This window comes from Eulemur rufifrons, chromosome 24 (assembly GCF_041146395.1).
Source record: "Eulemur rufifrons isolate Redbay chromosome 24, OSU_ERuf_1, whole genome shotgun sequence".
Taxonomy (NCBI): Eukaryota; Metazoa; Chordata; class Mammalia; order Primates; family Lemuridae; genus Eulemur; species Eulemur rufifrons.
The window spans coordinates 24,210,732-24,233,328 of NC_091006.1; the positions used below are offsets into that span (position 1 = coordinate 24,210,732).

General features: G+C 35.5%; 1 protein-coding gene across 1 annotated transcript in view; it reads left to right on the forward strand.

Moving 5' to 3' along the window:
- Positions 1-356: 356 nt before the first annotated feature.
- The window catches only part of LOC138374654 (transmembrane protease serine 11F), a 63,723-nt gene continuing 41,482 nt past the window's right edge, over positions 357-22,597 (forward strand). Inside the window, exon 1 of the mRNA XM_069457695.1 lies at positions 357-416. Within this exon, the coding sequence (XP_069313796.1) occupies positions 406-416 (11 nt within the window). The 5' untranslated portion in view covers positions 357-405. The remainder of the gene's footprint in view (positions 417-22,597) is intronic.

The window sequence follows — 22,597 nt, forward strand, 5'->3', positions numbered from 1 at the left end:
AAGGAACATTTCTAATGAGGAAGTAAGAAGTGCCATCAATGTACTCTAGTGTATTGTTTTGTTTTGAAAACAAATTAGGGCCACACCTCAATGCTGATCACACCTTCCCAACCGGAAAAGTGTGGTCTTCTGAGTCATCACCATTTGCACATTCTGAGCCCTCTACTGTTTGGGGCTTCTCTATGCGGGTATTGACAATCACATCATGGTGTGGAACCAGCTGGCACAAAATTGATCATGTTCTTATCAGGCTATATCAAGACTGCACATCTCAGTCACTAAACCTGTCAGACTGGTTTCTTTTCTTGTTGCCAATGACTGTCATTATTTTCCAGCCTCCCAGCCCTCACCTGGCTGATATAGATCAGATGTTGACTGAATAGAAGCTGCCCCAGTCTTGGGTTCATGATGTACGCGTAAGTACTCAGTTTTTCTCAGTAAGGGTTGTCAGTGGGGACAGAGGTTCACAACTCCGGAGACAGGACGCGCAGATGTTGGTTGGTGGAGAGTGCTTCAAAAATTAGAGTTTTTCATGTGTGTGCTTTTGTATTTTCTGTTAAAGTTTTATTGTGTTGTTTTGTTGTTGTTGTTGTTTTATTGTGGTGGTGTTGAAATTTCTATATTGAGGCCTCATCAATTTTGATCCAGAGCTTACAGTCCTTAAGATTTTAAATATCCTTTCTAATTGGATTCCAAATCAGTATTTTTTTTTTAACACAGGTACTATGTTAAAAATAGAGACTATGCATAAAGAGAAGGTAAGGTAGTGATTTTTAAAATGTGTTAGTAAAAGTGTTTTGCTCTCAAGGGATCTAGTCTCAAAGAATGAATGTAAGACTTTTGAAAAGCGGCCGATGTGGTCATTTCTTTCTAAATAATACAAAGGGAAATGATGTGCAGTAACAAATTATTATATTAAAACATTTAGAAAAACCTGTGCTTCAAAGAATAAAGTATTTAATATAGTTCATTTAATTTAATATGTTCAGTAGCATGATACAGATTTTTATCATATGTTGCTTATTGAAGTATATTCCAGGAAAATGAGATATAAATTTAAGAGGAATGGGTATTAGAATTGTTATTGGTTTAACTCTAAAAGAAAGTATGATAGGCAATGGGATTGTTGTATGTATTATATAAATGAGTAAAAATACTCATCTATAAAAATTATTGAAGTAAAATTAAAATCTAGACTCTATGTGACATTTGAACTCCAAAATAATTCATCAATTGATGAATTTAAGGTAGATAAATTTGTGCATATGATTATATTTAGATAATATTCAGGCTATTGTTTTACTGATTGAAGAATGAATAATTGATATTTGACTAATGATTTCATTCAAACTCCTGCTCAGTCTAACCATAATTCTTAAAGAGGTTCTTAATCTCTCTGTAGACACAGGGTTCGCACATGTTCTGTACTGACTGTTGTTTCAGACTTAATCATGATTTTGTGATAATTGCAATTTTTCAGTCATTTGATTTTGTCTTCAATTAAATAACACACATTAAGCCTGTAGGCTCTGGCACTCTTAAATGATGAGTCTTCTTGCCCTCCCTAATTTATTTTCTAATAACAGTATGAACCTGAGGAAGACTGTCCATTTCATGCTGAAAGCTTTTGCCAGAGACACTTTCATGATAGTATGATACAGCAAGCTGTGTGTACTTCTTATGAAATACAAGAAAGTATATTTCTTATTTACCAAGGTAAATACAGAACAAGATAAAATGTGCAATATAAAAAACTTTTATATTTAACAAACATTCATGTAAATATAATATGCTAAAATTTTCATTTAAAAAACTTAATAATTCTAATACACTTTCCTCTTAAATTTATATTTGCAGTTGTCTCATGCTCATTTATTTTAGAATTCTGTGGTTTGTCTTTTTCTATTAGCCTGGTTCTTCTTTTCCCAATTATGGTGTCATCTCTACTCACTCACTTTTCCATTCTGAAAGCTTCATTTCATATGAAATTTCCATATTGAGGCTTATCAAATTTGATTCAGAGTTTATAGTTCTGACGATTTTAAATATCCTTTCTAATTGGATTCCAAACTAGCATTTTTTTTAACACAGATATTATGTTAAAAATAGAGATTGTGCATAAAGAGAAGGTAAGGTAGTGATTTTTGAAATGTGTTAGTAAAAGTGTTTTGCTCAAGGGATCTCGTCTTAAAGAATGAACAAGTGAGATATGCCATAGCTTCTTAGCAAGAGTCTTATCTTCACTGTGGTTAAGCTGAAAAAGTTCCAGCATGACATTTAGATGTGTTCTAGATCCAGCTTCACACTAATTTGTCTACACAAGTCACTTACCTCTCAAGGCTTCACTTTTATCTATAAAACATGGGGACAGTTTACAGTAGCATAATAGGAGGGAGGGGTTGTCAGCATTAATGGGCTTTGAAATCATTTTTATGGATAAACACAAAGCTGTTTTGGGTTTATTATTTTCTGATATTTTGTTTTTTTTTTCTTTGTTGTATTTCAACAGTAATGAATAATATCTGATATTAATTTTGTTATATTTTGACTATATCTTGTGGAACTGTTGTCTTGGATATATGAGTGTTTGTGTGTACCATGCCATGATACAGAACATTTCTTACTGTGGATCATGGTCAAAAATATTTTTAAAAACACAGTATTAGATAGCCCTCAAGTCCTTTTGAATACTTAAATTCTATGATTTGAAAGAGTTAATAGTTAGTATGGAGAGCATTAACTTTCTTAAAGGCACTAAAGGACAATTTAAATCATCCCAGATTGTAGATTATTATTATTATTTTTTTTTACTAGTCCCTAGATTTGGTGCCCTTTATAAATGAGGCAGAGGTAAGAGATACGGTCACCAGAAGAGACCTTTGTGGTGAGGCAAATCAACAAGCCACACCCTGATGGCACAATCTGATAAATTTAAAAAATAAGCATAAACAGGGTGCTATGGGGGTGCCCACTCGATCTCATAAAAGCTTCTCTGTATATGTAATCACCGAGTTTAGCCTTAAAAAGCAAGTAGGAATTAGATGGAGGAGAAAGAAGAAGGTATTCTGGGCTGAGAGAACATCATCCCTGCAAATGTCGGACTTGAGATATGCTCTCAAATAGATGTTGGAAATTGTCAGACGAAACTGAAGTGACCAGTCTATTAAGGGCCTTTCTTACCGGATTAAAATCTCTGGACTTGATTTTGAAAGTTCAATCAAAATTTAAGCGAGAGGAAAAAATGATAAAATTTGCAATTTAGAACCATTAGGGTGGACGAGCACAGTTTGATGGCGCTATTGTCATTTGGGTACAGTTGGGGAACTAAATGGAGTGGCAGCGAGACTGTTTACATACAGGTTCTTTCCTTTGCCTACAGTAAATGTTCCTCCCCACTTTCGGTGAGACCCCACAGTCTTTCAAGATTCTAATCAAAATTACTGTGAAACTTTTCTCGTACCCTCACATCTTAATTATCCCTGAAGCACAGCCATCCTCTTCAAACTGAGATAACACATCGTGTAGGTTTACGTTGGTACTTCTCTCCCTGTATGGTTATTTGTTTTCAGTTATGTCTCACCAGTTAAGCAGAAAGCTCTCTGTATCTCTGGTGCTAAACAGACTGCCTGTCCTATTGCAGATTCTCCGTATGTGCATGTTGACTTATGATTACATAGGCCTAAAGCCAAAGAACAGATACTGAGAACAGAGGAAAGACTAGCAGTAAATAAATTTCAGATTTTCTCTTCATTATATATCTATGTGTGTACATATCTCACATAACTTCTTAAAGAAGGCCTAGGAGATATTTGAGATATGGTAATTCAGCAGGTAAATAAAAAGCTGAACAGGGGAGATAATTTATTCCAAGTAAATTTATGTTGTGGTGGTGATTAGAATTTATTCAAGAGGTGAAAGCATCAAATAAATGCTTATAGACTAGATCTTAAAGTTTCATTTATTAATTAATTCAACAAATGTGTATTATGCTAGCCTATACTGGTAGCACATTATACACACATATATGTGCATATCTATATATATTACTTGTTGAGTGTTATGTGTATACATATATATCAGATGCACATAAACAAATACACACCTATATGAATGAAACAAACATGGTCTCTACTTTTATGGTATTGACAATCTAAAGGAGAAGACAAGATAAACAAACAAATGGATGTGAATTATAAATGTGACAACCATGAGGTTAAACATCTTACACTTTCCAAAATTTTTAAAAATTCAGTTTCTTTGTTAACTGCTAGCTTTTAAAAAAAAATAGATTTTTGCTGTATGTGGTAACATTCTATGGCCCATGTTTATCAGCAGATAAACAAAAGCTAAATATCTGAAATGCCTTTTGAAAAAAATTAAATAATGATAGAGGTTCCCTCTGTGCTTAAGGAAGCCTTGTGGAGATCTAAATAGCACCTCTTAACACTATTCAACAAATGTGGGAAGACAGCATGAAAACCAGTAACTTGACCAAGAAGATAAGTCTGTGTTGCTTTAAGCAGTCATTTGGTGTAGCCTTTAAAAAGGATATTGTATCGCAGGAGTGCTATGGGGTTGGATGGGTTAGGGTAGTTGATAGATATTTAGGGACAAGTTGCAATAAAGTTTTCATATTCTTGAATCATATGAACATGATAAGGCCTCATTATTTATTATGAAGCACTGCGAACCCTTAGCATTTCAGGAACATTTATATGCAAAATCCATGTTCAAAACCCAATTCAAAGACAAATCAGAAATGTTTCCATTTTTTATTTTGGATTCTGTTTATTATGTTTCCTTCCAATAGTGTATGTGACTAAACTTTGACTCTTAACTAATTCCCTGTACTTGCCAGTATTTAAAATATATTAGTCTTTAATTTCTTGCAAAGTTTTAAAAAGTTTATAATTAATTGCTTATTATTACTCAAAATCTGACAACAGGCTACTTTGAAGTATTCCACAACTTATATAACATTATCATCAGATGAAGACCACATCTTTGGCATTTTATATAACATAAAGATGAATTAATTTAAAATATAACTATAGAAAATATGCGGTATGATCTGCAAGCAAGGACCATGTGAAATTGCCACCTTTGCAGGGTAAAATTTGAATACCAAAAATTTCATGTGTTTCAAATTGATTAAGTCTCCTCCTGGTCTTGTTTTATTTTCCCTATAATATAATATATGGAACGACTAAATAACATTCAGAATACATGATTTTAAAAACTAAATATAAAGGATTGAAAAATCCTTTGTACTGTCTAAAAAAAAATGCTGTTATTGATATTAGAATATTAAAGACACATTCTAACAGGTGAGATAATAAGACAAGAGCAAGTTGGTAAGAATTAACTCCTGAAAATAGAAAAAAAAACAAAAACAAAGACAAACCTTAGTGCAAAACAGACTGTAGGGTTTGTCTAGATAGTATTGTAAGCAAAAAGGAAAAAAAAAAAAAATCCAGTTAATCATTTGATCTACAAGGTGCAAAACAACTGCCTTAACTCTTGTATCCGCCTGTCGCGTCCATTGACAGATTCTGGCATTTGCTTTGCACTGCTTCTTTTTATAATCAGCCAAATAAACTTGAACAGGCAGAAAGACCTAAAATGAATGAGGCCTTCAGTGCAATAAATACATCAGGGTCAAATCATAAGAGAATCAGTGCAAAGTAAAAGAACCTACAGCTTTATCTTGCTAAAGGTTTTTAAAAACAGATTAAAAATCAGGTCATTTATATTACTCCCATCTTTAACACTGAACTAATTATTTCAGTCATGTGTGTGGACCTGAACATGTTGTAGAGGCCTGTTAAGAATTGGGTTTGACATATTAGCATAGACACCGCCTCGAAACTACGACAACAGGTGTCATCCTTTCTTTCCTTTCTGCTAAATCAGTGAGGCATTTCCTGCCCCATTTTGACCCTACTGACTACCTTCCCCTCCCCTCTTCTCATTCATTTTCCCCTAATCATCTTGCTCTTTAGTGGTTACTAGGTCCTGATTATACCTTCATTTCCAATTGCAAACTTCAGTTGCTTTAGGTGGTACGGGCCACCATTTCTGATAGGGAAGGGAAAGATCATTTTTTTTCATAGCTTATATATCATACCACTTTTTAAGAAATATTAGCTCATGGGATGTTGCAGTTGAGTCGGTGGTATATTATCAGATGAAATGGTTGAGACAAGTATCTTCACCTTTTCACAGAATGAACAGAATAATAGTGAAGTTAACTCAAGAAATGTGTCCTCTTAGAGGAGAACACAGACTTAGATTCTTTTCCTTTTCTGATTCTTACGTTTTGGGCAACTAATTCTTGCTTAGGATTGTTCCTGTGTTCTTTACTTCTCGGCCCAACGAGAAAAGCAAGAATTTAGTTAATGTTTACTATTTCTTCAAAATTGGCAAAACAATTAATTTTTTCTTATTTCAATTCATTTAGCTGGTCAACGGCCATCTTTCTCTTGCTGACAGCAGCTTTTAAAAGAACCTTAAACATTACTTGTAATTAAACTGTGATGATATGGCTCATTAGCTATTCTCCACTCACAAATTTATGGACTTTGAATCAGATTTTCAGTCGTGTTGTGTATGTCTATATTTGTATTGTGGAAATTTATTTGCCTTGACTCTCTTAGGGCCCTCCGTTAGTTGGAAAGTTTGATGTCTAAAGTAGAGTTGCAGTTTATTAAGGAATATAGTAAACCCAACTATTACTATATTCTTACCCCACTGCCCAACTGAGCTCAGTACTGTTTCTGATATTGCTAAGCCAGAGTTCATACTTAAGCTTCACTGTACATTCTTTCAAAAAAAATTTTGTTTTAGGTGGATCCAGAACTTAGGCAGCACTAATGTACATACTTCTAAACGAATAAGAATAAAGTATTCTATATTCATGATTGCCTTTCCGGAAGTGATTTTGTAGATTTTAAATATGATGCATTTTCATTCAACAGGCATGTATTAGGAGTTGTTCTAGATGACTGGAAGTAGATTATCTACTTGAATAATGTGTTACCTATGCATTAGAATAAATGACATAAACATTTAGAATGGAAACTACTTATTAGAATTTCCTTTTGTTTGATTCATATGCTAATGTTGAGGAAACTAATGTTGCATTTATAATGTTTAACTGTTTAACCGCATAGGTGAAAATATGTGAAATCTAGATTTCAAATGCTGCAGTATACTTAATGAAATATGGCTATTATGATGCATACAGCTATGGAATAAGCTTTTATTCTGACTATAATTCCTTTTCAGAGTTACATCTATAGCCATATATAATACTATACTAAGTTGATTAAGGGGCTTTCATGCAAACATGGAAGTGAATTCCTGTTGATCTATTTATGGAAATAAAAGTAGAATCTACTAGAATATGAAATTCAATAATAGAACCCTAGGTATTCTTATACACACAAAATTTAACACTTACATTGCTTAAACTGTGCACATACTTATAAGGATTTTTTTTTAAAGCCCAGAAGTTAAAATTCAATTATTCTTCATTATTCCATAGCTATATGGTATGTCTTGTTAAACTTCTGGGAATACTCAGACCTTCAAAACATAAAAAATGGTTATTTATAAAAATTTTAAGTCTTATGAAATAGCATCTAAGTTGCACAATTTTTTAGTTAATTAGTCAATAATAAGGCAGCTCAGTATTTGAGGGGAAAATTTCAAGAATGAGAAGCTCCTAAACTTCTTTGTATGCAGCACTCTAACCTGCTCATTACCTCTCTCACACATGGCTCTTCAGAAATGTGGCAGTCAGATTCTGGAGCATGTTAATTTTGTTTATTTAATATGCAGATTATATTAGTTGTGAACCTTGTTGATCTCCTTTATCTAGAATAATTATATCTTAATGATAGCTCCACCCTCTGAACTGGATTGCAAAACACACAGAAATACAAACCTTTATGCTAATCATACAGGAAGTTAAGTGAAGAACATAGGCTGCTTATTGAGAACAACTGCATTTTGAAATTATATATTTATGTATTTAGTTACTTTTTTTGCCAGGACCTGCATAGCAATAACAAATTCTGCTTGGCATCTGTGTGTGTGCATGCTTTCTCTTTCTTTCTCTTTCTCTCTCTCTCTATATATGTATATATACACATACATACGCACATCTGGCTATATATAATATGAAATAGAGCTGGTATTTATTGCAAATTCTAATTTACCGCAACTAATAGTACTTTTTATAACTAATCTTTGAATAGGAGACAAAATATTGAATTTTTTTAGGGATAACATACCAAAAATGTTCAACGTCAACAAATAATACAAAATATGTTTCCGAGAAGAGTATACTTAACAGTTTATGGATTCTTTTTCAGTCACTATTTTAATTCTGCTTTTGTCTTCTGAAATATTACCTCAAACTCAGTCACAAGTAACAGAATTTGATTTTTTAAGAAGCATTTTATGGGGTGTTGGATGAGGATGCTCATGGGTGACCAGGTGTACTGTCACGGAACAGTAATATTTTGAAGGGAATCTTTTTTTATGAGCAGCAGGTCTCGACAGTGGGCTTAAAATATTCAATACACCATGCTATAAACAGATATACTGTCATCCAGGCTGTGTCGTTCTGCTTATAGTTAGCATAACTCTTAAGGGCCCTGGAATTTTCAGAATGGTAAATGAATACTGGCTTCAATTTCAAGTCAACAGCTGCATTAGCTCTTCATAGGCAAGTCAATTGTCTTTTTTTTTTTTTTTTTTTTTTACTTTTTGAGACAGAGTCTCACTGTGTTGCCCGGGCTAGAGTGAGTGCCGTGGCATCAGCCTAGCTCACAGCAACCTCAAACTCCTGGGCTCAAGCGATCCTCCTGTCTCAGCCTCCCGAGTAGCTGGGACTACAGGCATGCACCACCATGCCCGGCTAATTTTTTTCTATATATATATTTTAGCTGTCCATATAATTTCTTTCTATTTTTAGTAGAGATGGGGTCTCGCTCTTGCTCAGGCTGGTCTCGAACTCCTGAGCTCAAACGATCCGCCCACCTTGGCCTCCCAGAGAGCTAGGATTACAGGCGTGAGCCACCGCGCCCGGCCTCAATTGTCTTTTGAAGCTTTGAAGCCAGGCATTGACTTCTCACTGGCTATGAAGGTCCTAGATGGCATCTTTTTGTGAATATACGGCTGTTTCGCCTACATTGAAAATCTATTGCTTAATATGATCTTGGCTAGATTTTCATCAGTGATCTTAGCTAGATCTTCAGGATAACTTGTTGTAGCCTCAATATCAGCAATTGCTGCTTCAACCTTGCACGTTTGCGTTGTAGAAATGGCTTCTTTTCTTACACTTCAGGAACCAACTTTTACTAGCTACAAACTTTCCTCCTGAAGCTTCCTCACCTTTCTCTGCCTTAATAGAATTTAAAATAGAGAAAGGGCCTTGTTCTAGATTAGGCTGTGGTTTAAGAGAATGTTGTGGCTTGTTTGAGCTTCTGTCCAGACCACTAAAACTTTCTTCACATCTGCAACAAGGTCTCTCTTATCATTCATGTGTTCATTGGAGTAGCACTTTTAATTTACTTCAAGAAATTTTCCTTTGCATTCACAACTTGACCAGCTGGTATAAAGGCCTAGCCTTTGCTATCTCAGCTTTCAAATGCCTTCCTCACTAAGCTTAGTCACTTCTAGCTTTTGATTTAAAGTAAGAGACATGCTAGTCTTCCTTTGACTTGAACATTCGGAGGCCATTATAGGGCTATTAATTGGCCTAACTGTATTTGCTATCTATCTGTCTATTGGGATTCTGAGGTGACTTTAAAAATTTTTTTTTATTTTTAATTATTATGGATACATAATAGTTGTATATATTTATAGGGTATATTTGGTGTTTTGATACAGGCATACATGTGGGTTAACCAAATCAGGGTAATTGGGGTACCTGTCACCTCAGACATTTAACATTTCTTTGTGTTCGGAACATTTCAATTCCACTCTTCTAGTTATTTTAAAGTATACCCTAACTTGTTGATTATAGTCACTTTGCTGTGCTATCAAATATTATTTGTTAACTATCTGACTACATTTTTGCACCCGTTAACCATTCCCACTTTATATGCCTAACCTGCTACACTTCCCAGCCTCTGGTAACCATCATTCTACTCTCTGTCTCCATGAGATCAATTGTTATTAATATTTAGCTCCCATACAGGAGTGAGAACATGCAAGATTTTTCTTTCTGTGCTTGGCTTATTTCACCTAAGATAATGTTCTCCAATTCCATCCATGTTGTTGCAAATGGCAGGATTTCATTGTTTTGTGGCTATATAGTATTCCATTGTGTATATGTACAATTTATCCATGTAGCCATTGATGGACACTTAGGTTGATTCCAAATTTTGGCTATTGTGAATAGTGCCGCAATAAACATGGAAGTGCAAATATCTTTTTGATATAATGAATTATCCTCCTTTGGATATATACCCAGCAGTGAGATTGCTGTTGTCATATGGTAGTTCTATTTTTAGTTTTTTAAGGAACCTCCATACTGTTCTCCATAGGGGTTGCGCTAATTTACATTTCCAAAAGGACTGTATGAGGGTTCCCCTTTCTCTTCATCCTTGCCAGAACTCATTATTGCCTGTCTTTTTGGTAATAGCCATTTTAATAGGAGTGAGATGATACCTCGTTGTAGTTTTGATTTATATTTCTCTGATGACTAATGGTGTTGAGAATTTTTTTCATATACCTGTTGGTCATTTGTATGTCTTCTTTTGAGAAATGTCTGTTCAAATCTTTTGCCCATTTTTAATTGGATTATTTTATTTTTTTGTATTGAGTAGTTGGAGCTCCTTATATATTCTAGCTATTAATCCGCTGTCAGATAGTTTGCAAATATTTTCTCCCATTCTGTGGGTTGTCTTTTCACTTTCTGATTGTTTTCTTTGCTGTGCGGAAGCTTTTCAGCTTGATGTGATCCTGATCATCCAATTTTGCTTTGGTTGCCTGTGCTTTGGAGGTATTACTCAAGAAGTTCTTGCCCAGACTGATGTCCTGAAGCATTTCCTCAGTGTTCTCTTTTAGTAGTTTCATAGTTTCAGGTCTTAGATTTAAGTCTTCAATCCACTTTGATTTGATTTTTTGTAAATGGGGAGAAATAAGAGTCTAGTTTCATTCTTCTACATGTGGATATCTAGTTTTCCCAGCACAATTTATTGAAGAGACTGTACTTCCCCCAAAGGATGTTCTTGGCACTTTGGATGAAGATAAGTTCACGATAGATGTGTAGATTTATTTCTGGGTTCTCTGTTCTATTCCATTGGTCTATGTGACTGCTTGTATGCCAGTACCATGCTGTCTTGGTTACTACAGCTCTGTAGTATAATTTGATCAGGTAATGTGATGCCTCCACTTTGGTTCCTTCTGTTCAGGATGGCTTTGGCTATTCTCAGTCTTTTATTCTTCCACATACATTTTAGGATTACTTTTTCTATTTCTGTGAAGAATGTCATTGGTATTTTGATGGGATTGGCATTGAATCTTTTCAGTGCTTTGGATAGTATGGACATTTTAACAATATTGATTCTTCCAATCCATGAGCATGGAACATCTTTCCATCTTTTGGTGTCCTCTTCAGTTTATTTCATCAATGTTTTATAGTTTTCATTATAGAGATCTTTTACTCGTTTGGTTAAATTCATTTCTAGATATTTCATTTTATGTGTAGCTATTTTAGATGGGATTACTTTCTTGCTTTCTTTTTCAAATTGTTTGCTGTTGGCATATAGAAATGCCACTGATTTTTGTTTGTCAATTTTGTAACATGCAACTTTACTGGATTTGTTCATCAATTCTAATTTTTTGTGGTGTCTTTAGTTTTCTGTAGACATAAGATCATATTGTCTGCAAATAAGGATAATTTACTTCTTTCTTTCGAGTTTGAATGTCCTTTATTTCTTTCTCTTGTCTGATTGCTCTAGCTAGATCTTCCAGTACTATGTTGAATAACAGTGGTGAAAGTGGGTATCCTTGTCTTGTTCCAGATCTTAGAGGACAGGCTTTCTGTTTTTCCCCATTCAGTATGATACTAGCTGTGGGGCTGTCATATATGATGTTTATCATGTTGAGGTAAATTCCTTCTATACCCAATTTTTTGAGAGTTTTTATCATGAAGGAATGTTGACTTTTATAGAATGCTTTTTCAGCATCAATTTAAATGATCATATGGTTTTTGTCCTTTGTTCTGTTGATATGATGTATTATGTTGATTGGTTTGCATATATTAAACCATTCTTGCAATCCTGGGATGGATCCCACTTGATCGTGATGAATAATCTTTTTAATGTGTTGTCGAATTCAGTTTGCTAGTATTTTCTTGAGGATTTTTGCATCTATGTTCATCAGAGATTTTGGCCTATAGCTTTCTTTTTCTATTGTGTCTTTGTCTGGTTTTGGTATCAGATTGATACAGATCTTGTAGAATGAGTTTGGAAGTATTACCTCCTCCTTGATTTTTTTTTTTTTTTTTTGGAATAGTTTAAATAGGATTGGTATTAGTTCTTTGAATGTTTGGTAAAATTCAGCAGTGAGGCCATCAGGTCCTGGGCTTTTCTTTGATGGGAGACCTTTTGTTACTGCTTCTGTCTTGTTACTTGCTATTGGTTTATTCAGATTTTTGATTTCTTCCTGGTTCAATCTTGGTAGGTTGTATGTGTCTAGGAATTTAGCCATGTCTTCTAGCTTTTCCAATTTATTGGCATATAGTTGCTTATAGTAATCTCTACTGATCCTTAGGATTTCTGCAGTGTCAGTTGTAATGTCTCCTTTTTCGTCTCTGATTTTATATACTTGGGTCTTCTCTCTCTCTCTCTCTCTTTTTTTGGTTAGTCTGGCTAAAGGTGTGTCTATTTTTTTACCTTTTTAAAAAATTCACTATTGCAAGGATCTGGAAACAACCCAAGTGCCCGTCAATTCATGACTGGATTATTAACATTTGGTATATGTATACAAGGGAATATTACTCAGTTATAAGAAATGACAGTGATCTAGCACCGCTTATATTTTCATGGATTGAGCTTGAGCCCGTTATCCGCAGTGAGGTATCACAAGATTGGAGGAATAGTCTACATATATACTCGCCATCAGATTGGTACTAACTGATCAACACTATGGTGCTCACATGGTAGTAATATTCTCCAGGGATTAGGGGGTTGGGGGCACAAACTCACAACTAAGGGTCACAGACATGGTGAACATTGTAGAGGGGAAGAGCATACCTCTAAACCTCGCTTGGGTGAGGCAAAGTCATAAAATGTAACCAGAAGATACTTACACTTCAGTGTTTATTGCAGCATTATTCACAATGGCTAAATTATGGAATCAACTTAAGGGTTTATCAAGGGATGAATGGATAAAAACGATGTGGTATATGTATACAAAGGAATATTAGCCATGAAAAAGAAGGAAATTTTGTCATTTGCAGAAACATGACTCATTTTTGTTGGAGGTTTGTCTAGCCAATAACTGCACTCATAGGAGCCCATCTAGCCTAATAATATGTTGTCTGTGGCAACCCCGGGAGATGCAACATGTAATAATCTGCATGTCCTTTCTGTTATCTGCTCTAGACATTAAATAAACTACAATATTCTTTTAGTTGTCATTTATGGCTTTCATATTTATAATCATACACAAATTCTCTTTTTCTGTTTCCTATTAGCACAATCTATTTTCCTTTTTAATTTAATTTTATTTTAACCACTTGGAGGTATGATTGACATATAAAAAGCTGTACATATTTAAGGTATACAACTTGATGAGTTTGGAGATAAGTATACAACTGTGAGATCAGTGCCACAGTCAGGGCCATACATTTATCATCTCCAAAAGTTTTCTTCTACCCCCTTCATTTTTTAATTTACAATAATTTTTTAAATATTTTCTTTTGTGATAAGAGTACTTAGCATAAGATCTACCCTCTTTGAAATTTTTTAATATACAATGCATTATTGTTAACTTTATACCCTATGGTGTTCAGTAGATCTACAGAAGTTATTCATCTTGCATAAATGAAACTTAGTATCTTTTGACAGACACCTCCCCATTTTTCCCTTCTCCCTAGGCCCTGGTATCCACTATTCCTACTCTCTGATTCTGAGTTTGACTATTTTAGATTCCGTATAAAAGTGATATCATTCGGTATTTGTCTTTCTGTGTCTAGCTTATTTCACGTAGCATAGTTACTTCAGGTTTATCTGTGTTGACACAAATGTCAGGATTTCCTTCTTTTACAAAACTAAGTAATATTCCATTATATGTATATACCACATTTTCTTTATCCAGTCATCCACTGATGGGCATTTGTTTTCATATCTTAGCTGTAATGAGAAACGCTACAGTGAACATGGGATGCAAATATCTCTTCAAGATCCTGACTTCCATTCCTTTGGATATATTTCCAGAAGTGGGATTGCTAGATTAAATGGTAATTCTATCTTTAATTTTTTGGGGGAAAACTCCATTCTTCATAGTGGCTGCACCAATTTACATCCCCATCAACAGTGTACAACAGTTCTATTTTCTCCAAAATCTCACCAATACTTGCTATCTTGTTTTTTTGATAACAGCCACTCTAACAGGTCCATTTATATGTTGTTTTCTGATAAATGTTTATCATGGTTTTTAATGCTATTATATATGGTACTGCTCTTATAATTTTAATATCCATTTATGCAATGCTAGTATATAGAAATAGTTTGATTTTTATATATGACCTTCCATCCTGTGATCTTTGTAAACATAAATTTTAGTCCCTTTATGGTAGATTCTCAGGGATTTTCTATATAATGTGTTCATAAAGGCAGTTTATTCCTTGCCATTCTGCATGTTTTTTATTTCTTTCTCCTGCTTCATTACACTAGCTAAGACCTCCAGTATGAATAGGAGTGGTAAAAGCACACATTCTTCTTTTGCTCCCAGTCTTAGGAGAACGGATTTATTCTCTCACCATTGCATGTATTAGTTGTAGAATTTTCTTAGAAGACCTTTTTCAAGTTGACAAAGTTCTCTTCTATCCTAGCTTGCTGAAAGGCTCATTTGGTTTTATCACAAATTAATGTTGAATTTTGTCAGATGCTTTTACTGAATTTACTGAGATGATCAAAGGGTGTGTGGGTAGGAGGAGAGGATGAAGAGAGGTTGGTCAATGGACACAAACATAGAGTTCGATGGAAGGTATAAATTCTAATGTTCCATAGCAGAGTAAGATGACTATAGTTAGCAACAAAGTATATTTCAAAGGAGCTAGAAGGGAGGATTTGAAATATTCCCAACACATAGAAATCATACACACTCAACCTGATGGATACTCTAGATACTCTGACTTGATTAGTACACATCGCATGCATGTAACAGAATATCACATGTACCCCACAGATATGTAAAATATGTATCAATTTAAAAAATAAAATAGAATAGCTAGACCAAAGTGTGTGCTTCTAACCAGCATGCTATGCTATCTCTCAACTCAAATCTCTAAAAACGAATTTTATTCCTTTTAACTGCCTGTAGAGCAGACCACAATGAAAAACAATCCATTCTTGATGATTTAATTCCACTTGGCTACGTATCCATGACTAACCACTGGGGAAGAAAGGTCTGAGTCTATAGATATTGCTGAGATTGACAGGTTCCTTTGTGCATTCAAAATTGCATCTAAAGTGAATATTGTATTTGTTATCTGTTACTGCTTCTCGCCATTAGCTTGTGTGTGTATGTGTGTTTGTGTTAAGGAAGGCCATTATCCTCAGTTAACCTATGTCATTATAGAGATGTTATTAATCATGAGTATTCCCAGAAATGAAGGCTTTTTGGCAAGAAGCAGAGAGGGCTGTGCCCAAACAGAATATCTGATGTGTATCTATTCTCCAGGTTGAATACAAATGTGTTAAGACATGTGTAAGACATAGAAAGAATTTCCCCTCAGGACTGTTGCTGTGAGAACACTTGATTGGCACATAAATATTTATGCTGCATGTAGAAAAGTGTCCTGCATTTAATTTGTTTCATTATTTACATTTCTTTAGTATCGAGAATAGTCAGATATTTAAATCCTCATCTTGGTGCCATCAATTATCTGATGGATTCATTTCACCTGCTTCAAATTAATTGTACAGAGTTTCCTTGTTCCATTTTGATGACATTAAAAATAAACATAGAAATAAGCCCAATGAGAAAGTCACGTTAGGGTGGTCATAAAGATCTGAATAATATTGTCACACTTTATTAAAGGATGTTTACATACTACTCACAAAATAGTATGAGTATTTTCTTTTGTATTTAGACCCTTGGCCAACTCTTCCTCCTCTCCTTGTGTTCCTGAGTTGAATTAATATACAAATGTGTGCAACATAAACTCTTGGCGCTCTTTTTAATTTTCAGAGGCATTATTTTAGTGGTTGATTTTAAAACAAAGCCAAAGCCTTAAATTCTGAATGAACAACAACAAAAAAAAACCCAACAGATTTATAAAGGTGTTAAGGAGCTGTGCTTTCAATAGCATATTCACCTGTTATATACTTCCTGTTAATATTTCTTAATATATAAAAGGTATGTTGGAAATGCTTCCTCAACATGCCCCTAACATTTTCCCCAAGGCAATAAAGAAATTTAACCCTCTGGGTTGGCCTACTGGTGGAATAAACTGTGAAAGTACAATTGATTTTAATTTATGTGACAACAAGGACTTTGGCTTGATCATTTAGTGAATACCAAGTACCTAGAATAGTGCTGGGCACACAATTGGAGCTCAAAGAGAACTCATGGAATGAATTAGATGTGGCAGAAGGATTAGATACTTTTGTAAGGAAATATTTTCCAGGGAAATCCAGCTAATGTAATAGATATAAACTTTGGGACTGCATGCCTACAAACCATCATCAGACTAATCAAAGGTAGGAGGGGCTTCCTCAAAGGTTAGGAAGGAAGTGTTTTAAGAATAGACTGGACAATATTATGGTTGTGTTATGAAAAGGGGATGTTAGCATTGGTGATTGAAGTGGTTTAACTGTAAAGTCTGTGATTCTATCAGGTTCTGGGTAAAATAAAGGAGTCCTTCAAATCTCTATCCCTGTACTTACAAATACATTTGTATTTGCAGTTAGTGTCAGTTACCAAAGACTAACTTCTCTCGATCCCAGCCTTTCCTGCCTCTTCCGAGGCATTTGGACAGAAAGAAAATAAATGGCTCATGTCTGTAACCACTGCCTGCCTGCTGGTCAAAGCCTGCCCAGGAATTTGCTACGTTGAAAAGACTTTGTAGAGGTGACAATGGAAAAATCAAGAAGTGCTCCCTGGGTGTGTGGCAGGGAAAGGCTGGAGAACCAAATGCAGGAGAGATGGAGAAGGCCGCGTGACAGATCAGGCTGTCCAAGGCTCCATCATGGAGGATCTTGAGGATTTTGTTGAAGTTTGTAGTCAATGTGAAATTCAGCAGTTAATTCTTGCAAATATGTCCCAGGGGGAGATTATATAGGCACAGAGTTCTGTACACCCTGTCCATCCCAGACCATCTGTTTTAAATCTGTATTGTACATTAGAGTTCCATATAAAAATGAATTTGAGAAAGATGTCACCACTTTCAAAATGTTTCAAAGCCCCTGTATTATCATATTTTCCCCTGCTCAGGCTGAACACCTTGGAATCCTCCTTAACTTTTGTCTTTCTCTCACAATCTGCAACCAGTTCATCAGCAAATTCTGCCAGCTGTAACCTCAAAATATATTCTGAATTCAATTACATGTTGTGCTCTCCTCACTGCTGGCATTCTAATCCAAGCAGTCGTCATCTCTCACTTGAACCATTGTAGGGGTCCCTAAGCAGTTTGGCAGCTTCCACTTTTCACACATTCCCCTGGCACCGCCACCCAGTGTATCCTCTACGGGGTGATCCTTTTAAAAGGATCATTCCAATCCACTAATCAAGACTCTATAATGGCTGTCCTTTCTTACTCAGAGCAACATAAAATAGTCCTTATCATGACCTGCTGGGTTATGATGTGGTCCATAATTATCTTTGAACCCACCTTCTCCCTTCCTCTGCTTGCTTACTGAACGCTGGCCACCCTGACCTTCTGCTCTTCTGCAAACTCACCAAGTCTGCTCACACCTCAGCCCTTGTAGTTACTCTCCCCTTTGCTGGTAGCACTTTCCTCTCAGATATCTGCACGGCTCCAACCTGCACTGCTACTTAGACTTCTCCTTCGCAGAGTGGTCTTCCCTGATCACCTTAATCCCGCCCCATCCCTTATCACTGCGGTCCCCACCCTCCCTGCCCCTGTCCGGTCCATGGCCTGTTAGGAACCGGGTGCTATCACTGCATGAGGTCTGCCACCCCCACCCCCAACAGCCCCTTCCTTGGAAAAATTGTTTTCCATGAAACTTAGGACCCAGGCCGTACAGCAGGAGGTGAGTGGCGGGCAAGCAAGCGAAGCTTCATTTACGGCAGTTCCCCATCGCTTGCATCACCGCCCCCACCCCGGTCCATGGAAAAGTTGTCTTCCATGAAACCAGTCCCTGGTGCCAAAAAGGTTGGGGACCGCTGCTCTATCATACCCCCATTTATTCTCTTTCCTCTTAACTGACACCTGACATTTACGTATAGATTCGTTTATTGCATACTCTCTGTCTTTCCCACCAGGAGACATGAGGGCAGAGTCTGCTATATCTCTAGTACTTAAAATAGTGTCTAACATAGTAGATGCTCAGCAAACACATGCTGAATGAACATGTGCTGAAAGAATGAATGAAATTCATTTTTATTAACAGTAGGCTTGGCAGTTATAACCATGAAGTCTTCCTGAGGTAGAAAATATGGTAACTCTGATACAATTTATGTAGTCATCCAGGAGATAAAAGATTTTGAAGAGCTTGATAGATTTTTGAAGGACACAGAAAAACTATGTAAAAGTTCCTTATATTTGTATGAATTAAATTAAATTGCTAAGTATTGTTGCTCATGTAGCTGCTAGCAGAAATGGAGCTGATCTTGGTGATGTTGTAGCGTGGGAGGAGGTGGAAGAGCTTCTGAGTGCTTACAAAATCATAATGATGATTTTGAAGGTCAGCTATAAGGGGGGGTAGATTATTTTTTACTAGATTTAGAATTCATAGGTCTAAAAATTTTTAAAGGGATTTTTGGAAAACTCATGAAATTATTATGACCAATTTCTTGAAATGTCTTATGCGTTTTTATGTTATATTCTACTATAGTAATAGGATTTAATAATGCTAACATTTCCCCTAAGTACAGAACTATTCCCTATTCCAGTAAAGGAGCAGGATGTTATGCAATTTCTGCCCATACCCTGTGATTTTGCCCTTTTCCATTGAATGTCAAACCAGTCATTTCTAGCTGATAGGAAGCTAATTTTGATGACTAACTCATACTTGAAATTTTCCCTTTCCCACCACTTTGTTAGTTCTTGTTGCTTCTCAAGTCACTTATCATGACATTTATAGACGACACCCTCATGTGCCTTTTGGATAAAACCAAGGATTATTTTATTTTATTTTTTGGCAGTCCTCTGATTTATGTTCCTTATCTTTGAAATTCTTATCAAGTCCAAAGCAGATTTTTACCTCATCATGAAATACCAGTGTAACAGCAGCTTAGATGTCTGTATCATTTTAATTGCTACAACACAATTAGCTCCTCCCTTTTACTATCTACTGTTGACAGTGTTTCTGATTCATGCTTTCCGGTATTGCCAATAGTCCTACTATCAAAAGAGATCTCCCAGAGAAAATTCCACTGCCACGAGCAGAACTAAATTAGACTATTTAAACCACTAAGATGGTTTCTCAAATATTCTTAAACTCTTTTTCATTTTCTGTCCAAAATACGTGAATTGTGTTCTTTGGCCTTATCAATAATTCTTTTGAGTGGTAGTGAAAAATAGTAATTAATCAATGAGTTCTCTTTGACTTCCAAATAAATTCTATGGTCACATTCCTGTTTTAAAAAGCACTTTCATAATAATGAGAAGTTGTCTTACTTGTAAGTAAGGAGTAAAAGGGGGCAGGATGTATTTAACCAGTCTTACGTGCTAGAAGATTCCCTTTGTCCTTTGAGGGCCAGCTCAGCTATCCCATCTGAGAAATCTTTCTTATGCCCTTTTCTGTCCATTTCACAAACAACTTTATTGTTTAATTCTCCATGTTTTCTTAACACTGTACTTGGTCCATCTATTGTTTTCACTATGTGACTATATTGATTTTATTATTTTGCATCTTTCTACTTTACCACGAGCCCTTCAATACAAAGCCTATGCACTTTAAAGGAAATTTTTTGTGTCCCCAGTTCTTGAGATGTATTAGACACACATAAATGGTTCTTAAATAGAACAGAAAGGGCTGCAGCAATCCTCCTGCCAACTGCACCGTGCATCGTGTTTTCTGGGTATGTTCCAAGTTCACTACCAGCAGAGCTTTGTCTAGAAACACTTGACACATTTTACATGAGTAAACTCATTGCTATATTGGTTTATATTATTAATATGTAGTTTGGGCACCTTTTACATGAGCCCAATAGTCATACAGTAAGACTGCAGGAGACAAAACATACTGGAAAACTTCTGATTCATTTAGAGTTCAGAGAAAGTAGGTAATACCCAAGTTTACAAGGCTTATCCCAAGCTTTGCCTCTGTAGCAACAAATACAATGTTGTAGTTTTAAAAAAATAGAGCTATTTAAGATAGATGTAGATATACATAGATATATACTGTAATATGCTCCTTTCCAGACATATATCTGCATTGCAGTTAGCTCAGAGAACCAAGAAGCTGAAAATTTGTCAGTCAATGCTAAACCAACAAATAATTATTCAGTAATAGCATCGATGCTTTCTGGTGATATAATCTTAGAAAAATCACACACACCCCAACTGAATTAGGAAGTCTAGAAATAAAAAAGTGACGTGAATATATTTCAGTGATAAACGTTCAGTTTCCAGTGTTACAACTGAATAAACTGAAGTGCTGAGAGATTAAAGAGAGACAGAATACTGTTCCTAGCCACGTGCTAGAAAGTGTCCCAAATTAGTGGTGTAAGTCATGTCAAGCAAAAAGACAGGCAGGAAAAACATCCTAAATATGAAGCTAAAACTTAAACCTTTTGCCAATCTCACTTGACTCTTTCATCATGCCATCAAGAGAATATCTGGCAGTGATGTTTGGTGATTAGCCTAGGGATATCTCTCTCATCATATTAGTGTCCTCCTCCTTTCTATCACTTCTAAAATCTCCCTGAACCATATAGGCTAACATATATTTCAACTTAACTACTTAACAGGCTACAAATGGATTGACTTTGAGAATTCTGTAATAAGAATAATTTTGGCAATGATGCACTGTCTTATATATCTTCATCATCATAACTTATTTGTAATTCATTATTATTTAATCTGGTCAAAAATACTATGATTTTTCTGAGTATTTCCATGTATCATTGGAATTTGAACAGCTTTGTTCTATAGATTCTTATAATCTAAATGATGTACCGAGGTGAGGCATGAGGCACTGAAACATATAACAATCTTAGTCATATAACAGTCTCCTTATTGTGCCTAATATAATAGGCACTCATGCCATTTGGTGCAAAAAATATATAACGAAGGTGGCCAACCTCTGCATACCTCTACTTAAACTACATTAGTTAGAACCTTGATTAATTTGACATGAAAAGAAAAGTCTATAGAAGAAATGGTGGGAAAGCAATTCTGTTTCAGTTGCGTTGCTAGTTAAATAGAGATTCTTAAAATTTTAAGACTGAACTAGCTCTTCTCCCTCTCTAGTAAGCAATTGTCCTAGGCCCAATGATGAGCAATCTTTGATATAGTCATCATAGAGCTCATTACAACTAATTACTGGGAGGGGACAGGCTTTCTCACTATTTGTTGAGGCCTGATTACAGTGCTTATCCTCAAAGAGCCTGCCCCTAAAAGAAGACCAAGTTCCCACGCTTAATTGCTAAGGCACTTAGGTGGCACTTTGGGGGTGGAATGTGGGAGGGCATCATAGATTATGATTGTTTGCTCTCTTGATCAGAGTTTTTGTGAGACTATCTACAGAGAAAGGTGTGAGACTGATCTTTGTGTTTGTGTGTGTGTGTACATCTTTTTGGTCTCACTGTGATAACGTAGTTAGTCTACCATATCTAGCTGAGTTAGGTCATAAGAATGAAATAGCAGCATGGACTTAGACCTGGGAAAAATGTAAGGAAGAGCTTTCTCTGGGAATATAGAAGGCATTCTTTGTGCTAAAGCAACTAAAATGCTTCTCTTACTATCTAAATTTTGTGAGGAAATATTTATTGATGTATAGCTGCTTCTCCATGATAATTTTTTTCAATGTCTAATAGTCAACAAGCCTAATTATTTTTCAATCCGGGCTCTTCACACACTTTCTACCTGCCAGAAACAAACTTGGAACCATTCTACACATGGCAAGTTTCTTCTCATCCTTCGTGTCTCAGCATAAATGATACCTTACGAAGAGGACTTCCTGACCCATTTCAAGTAGTCCTCTCTCCTCACCCAATATAT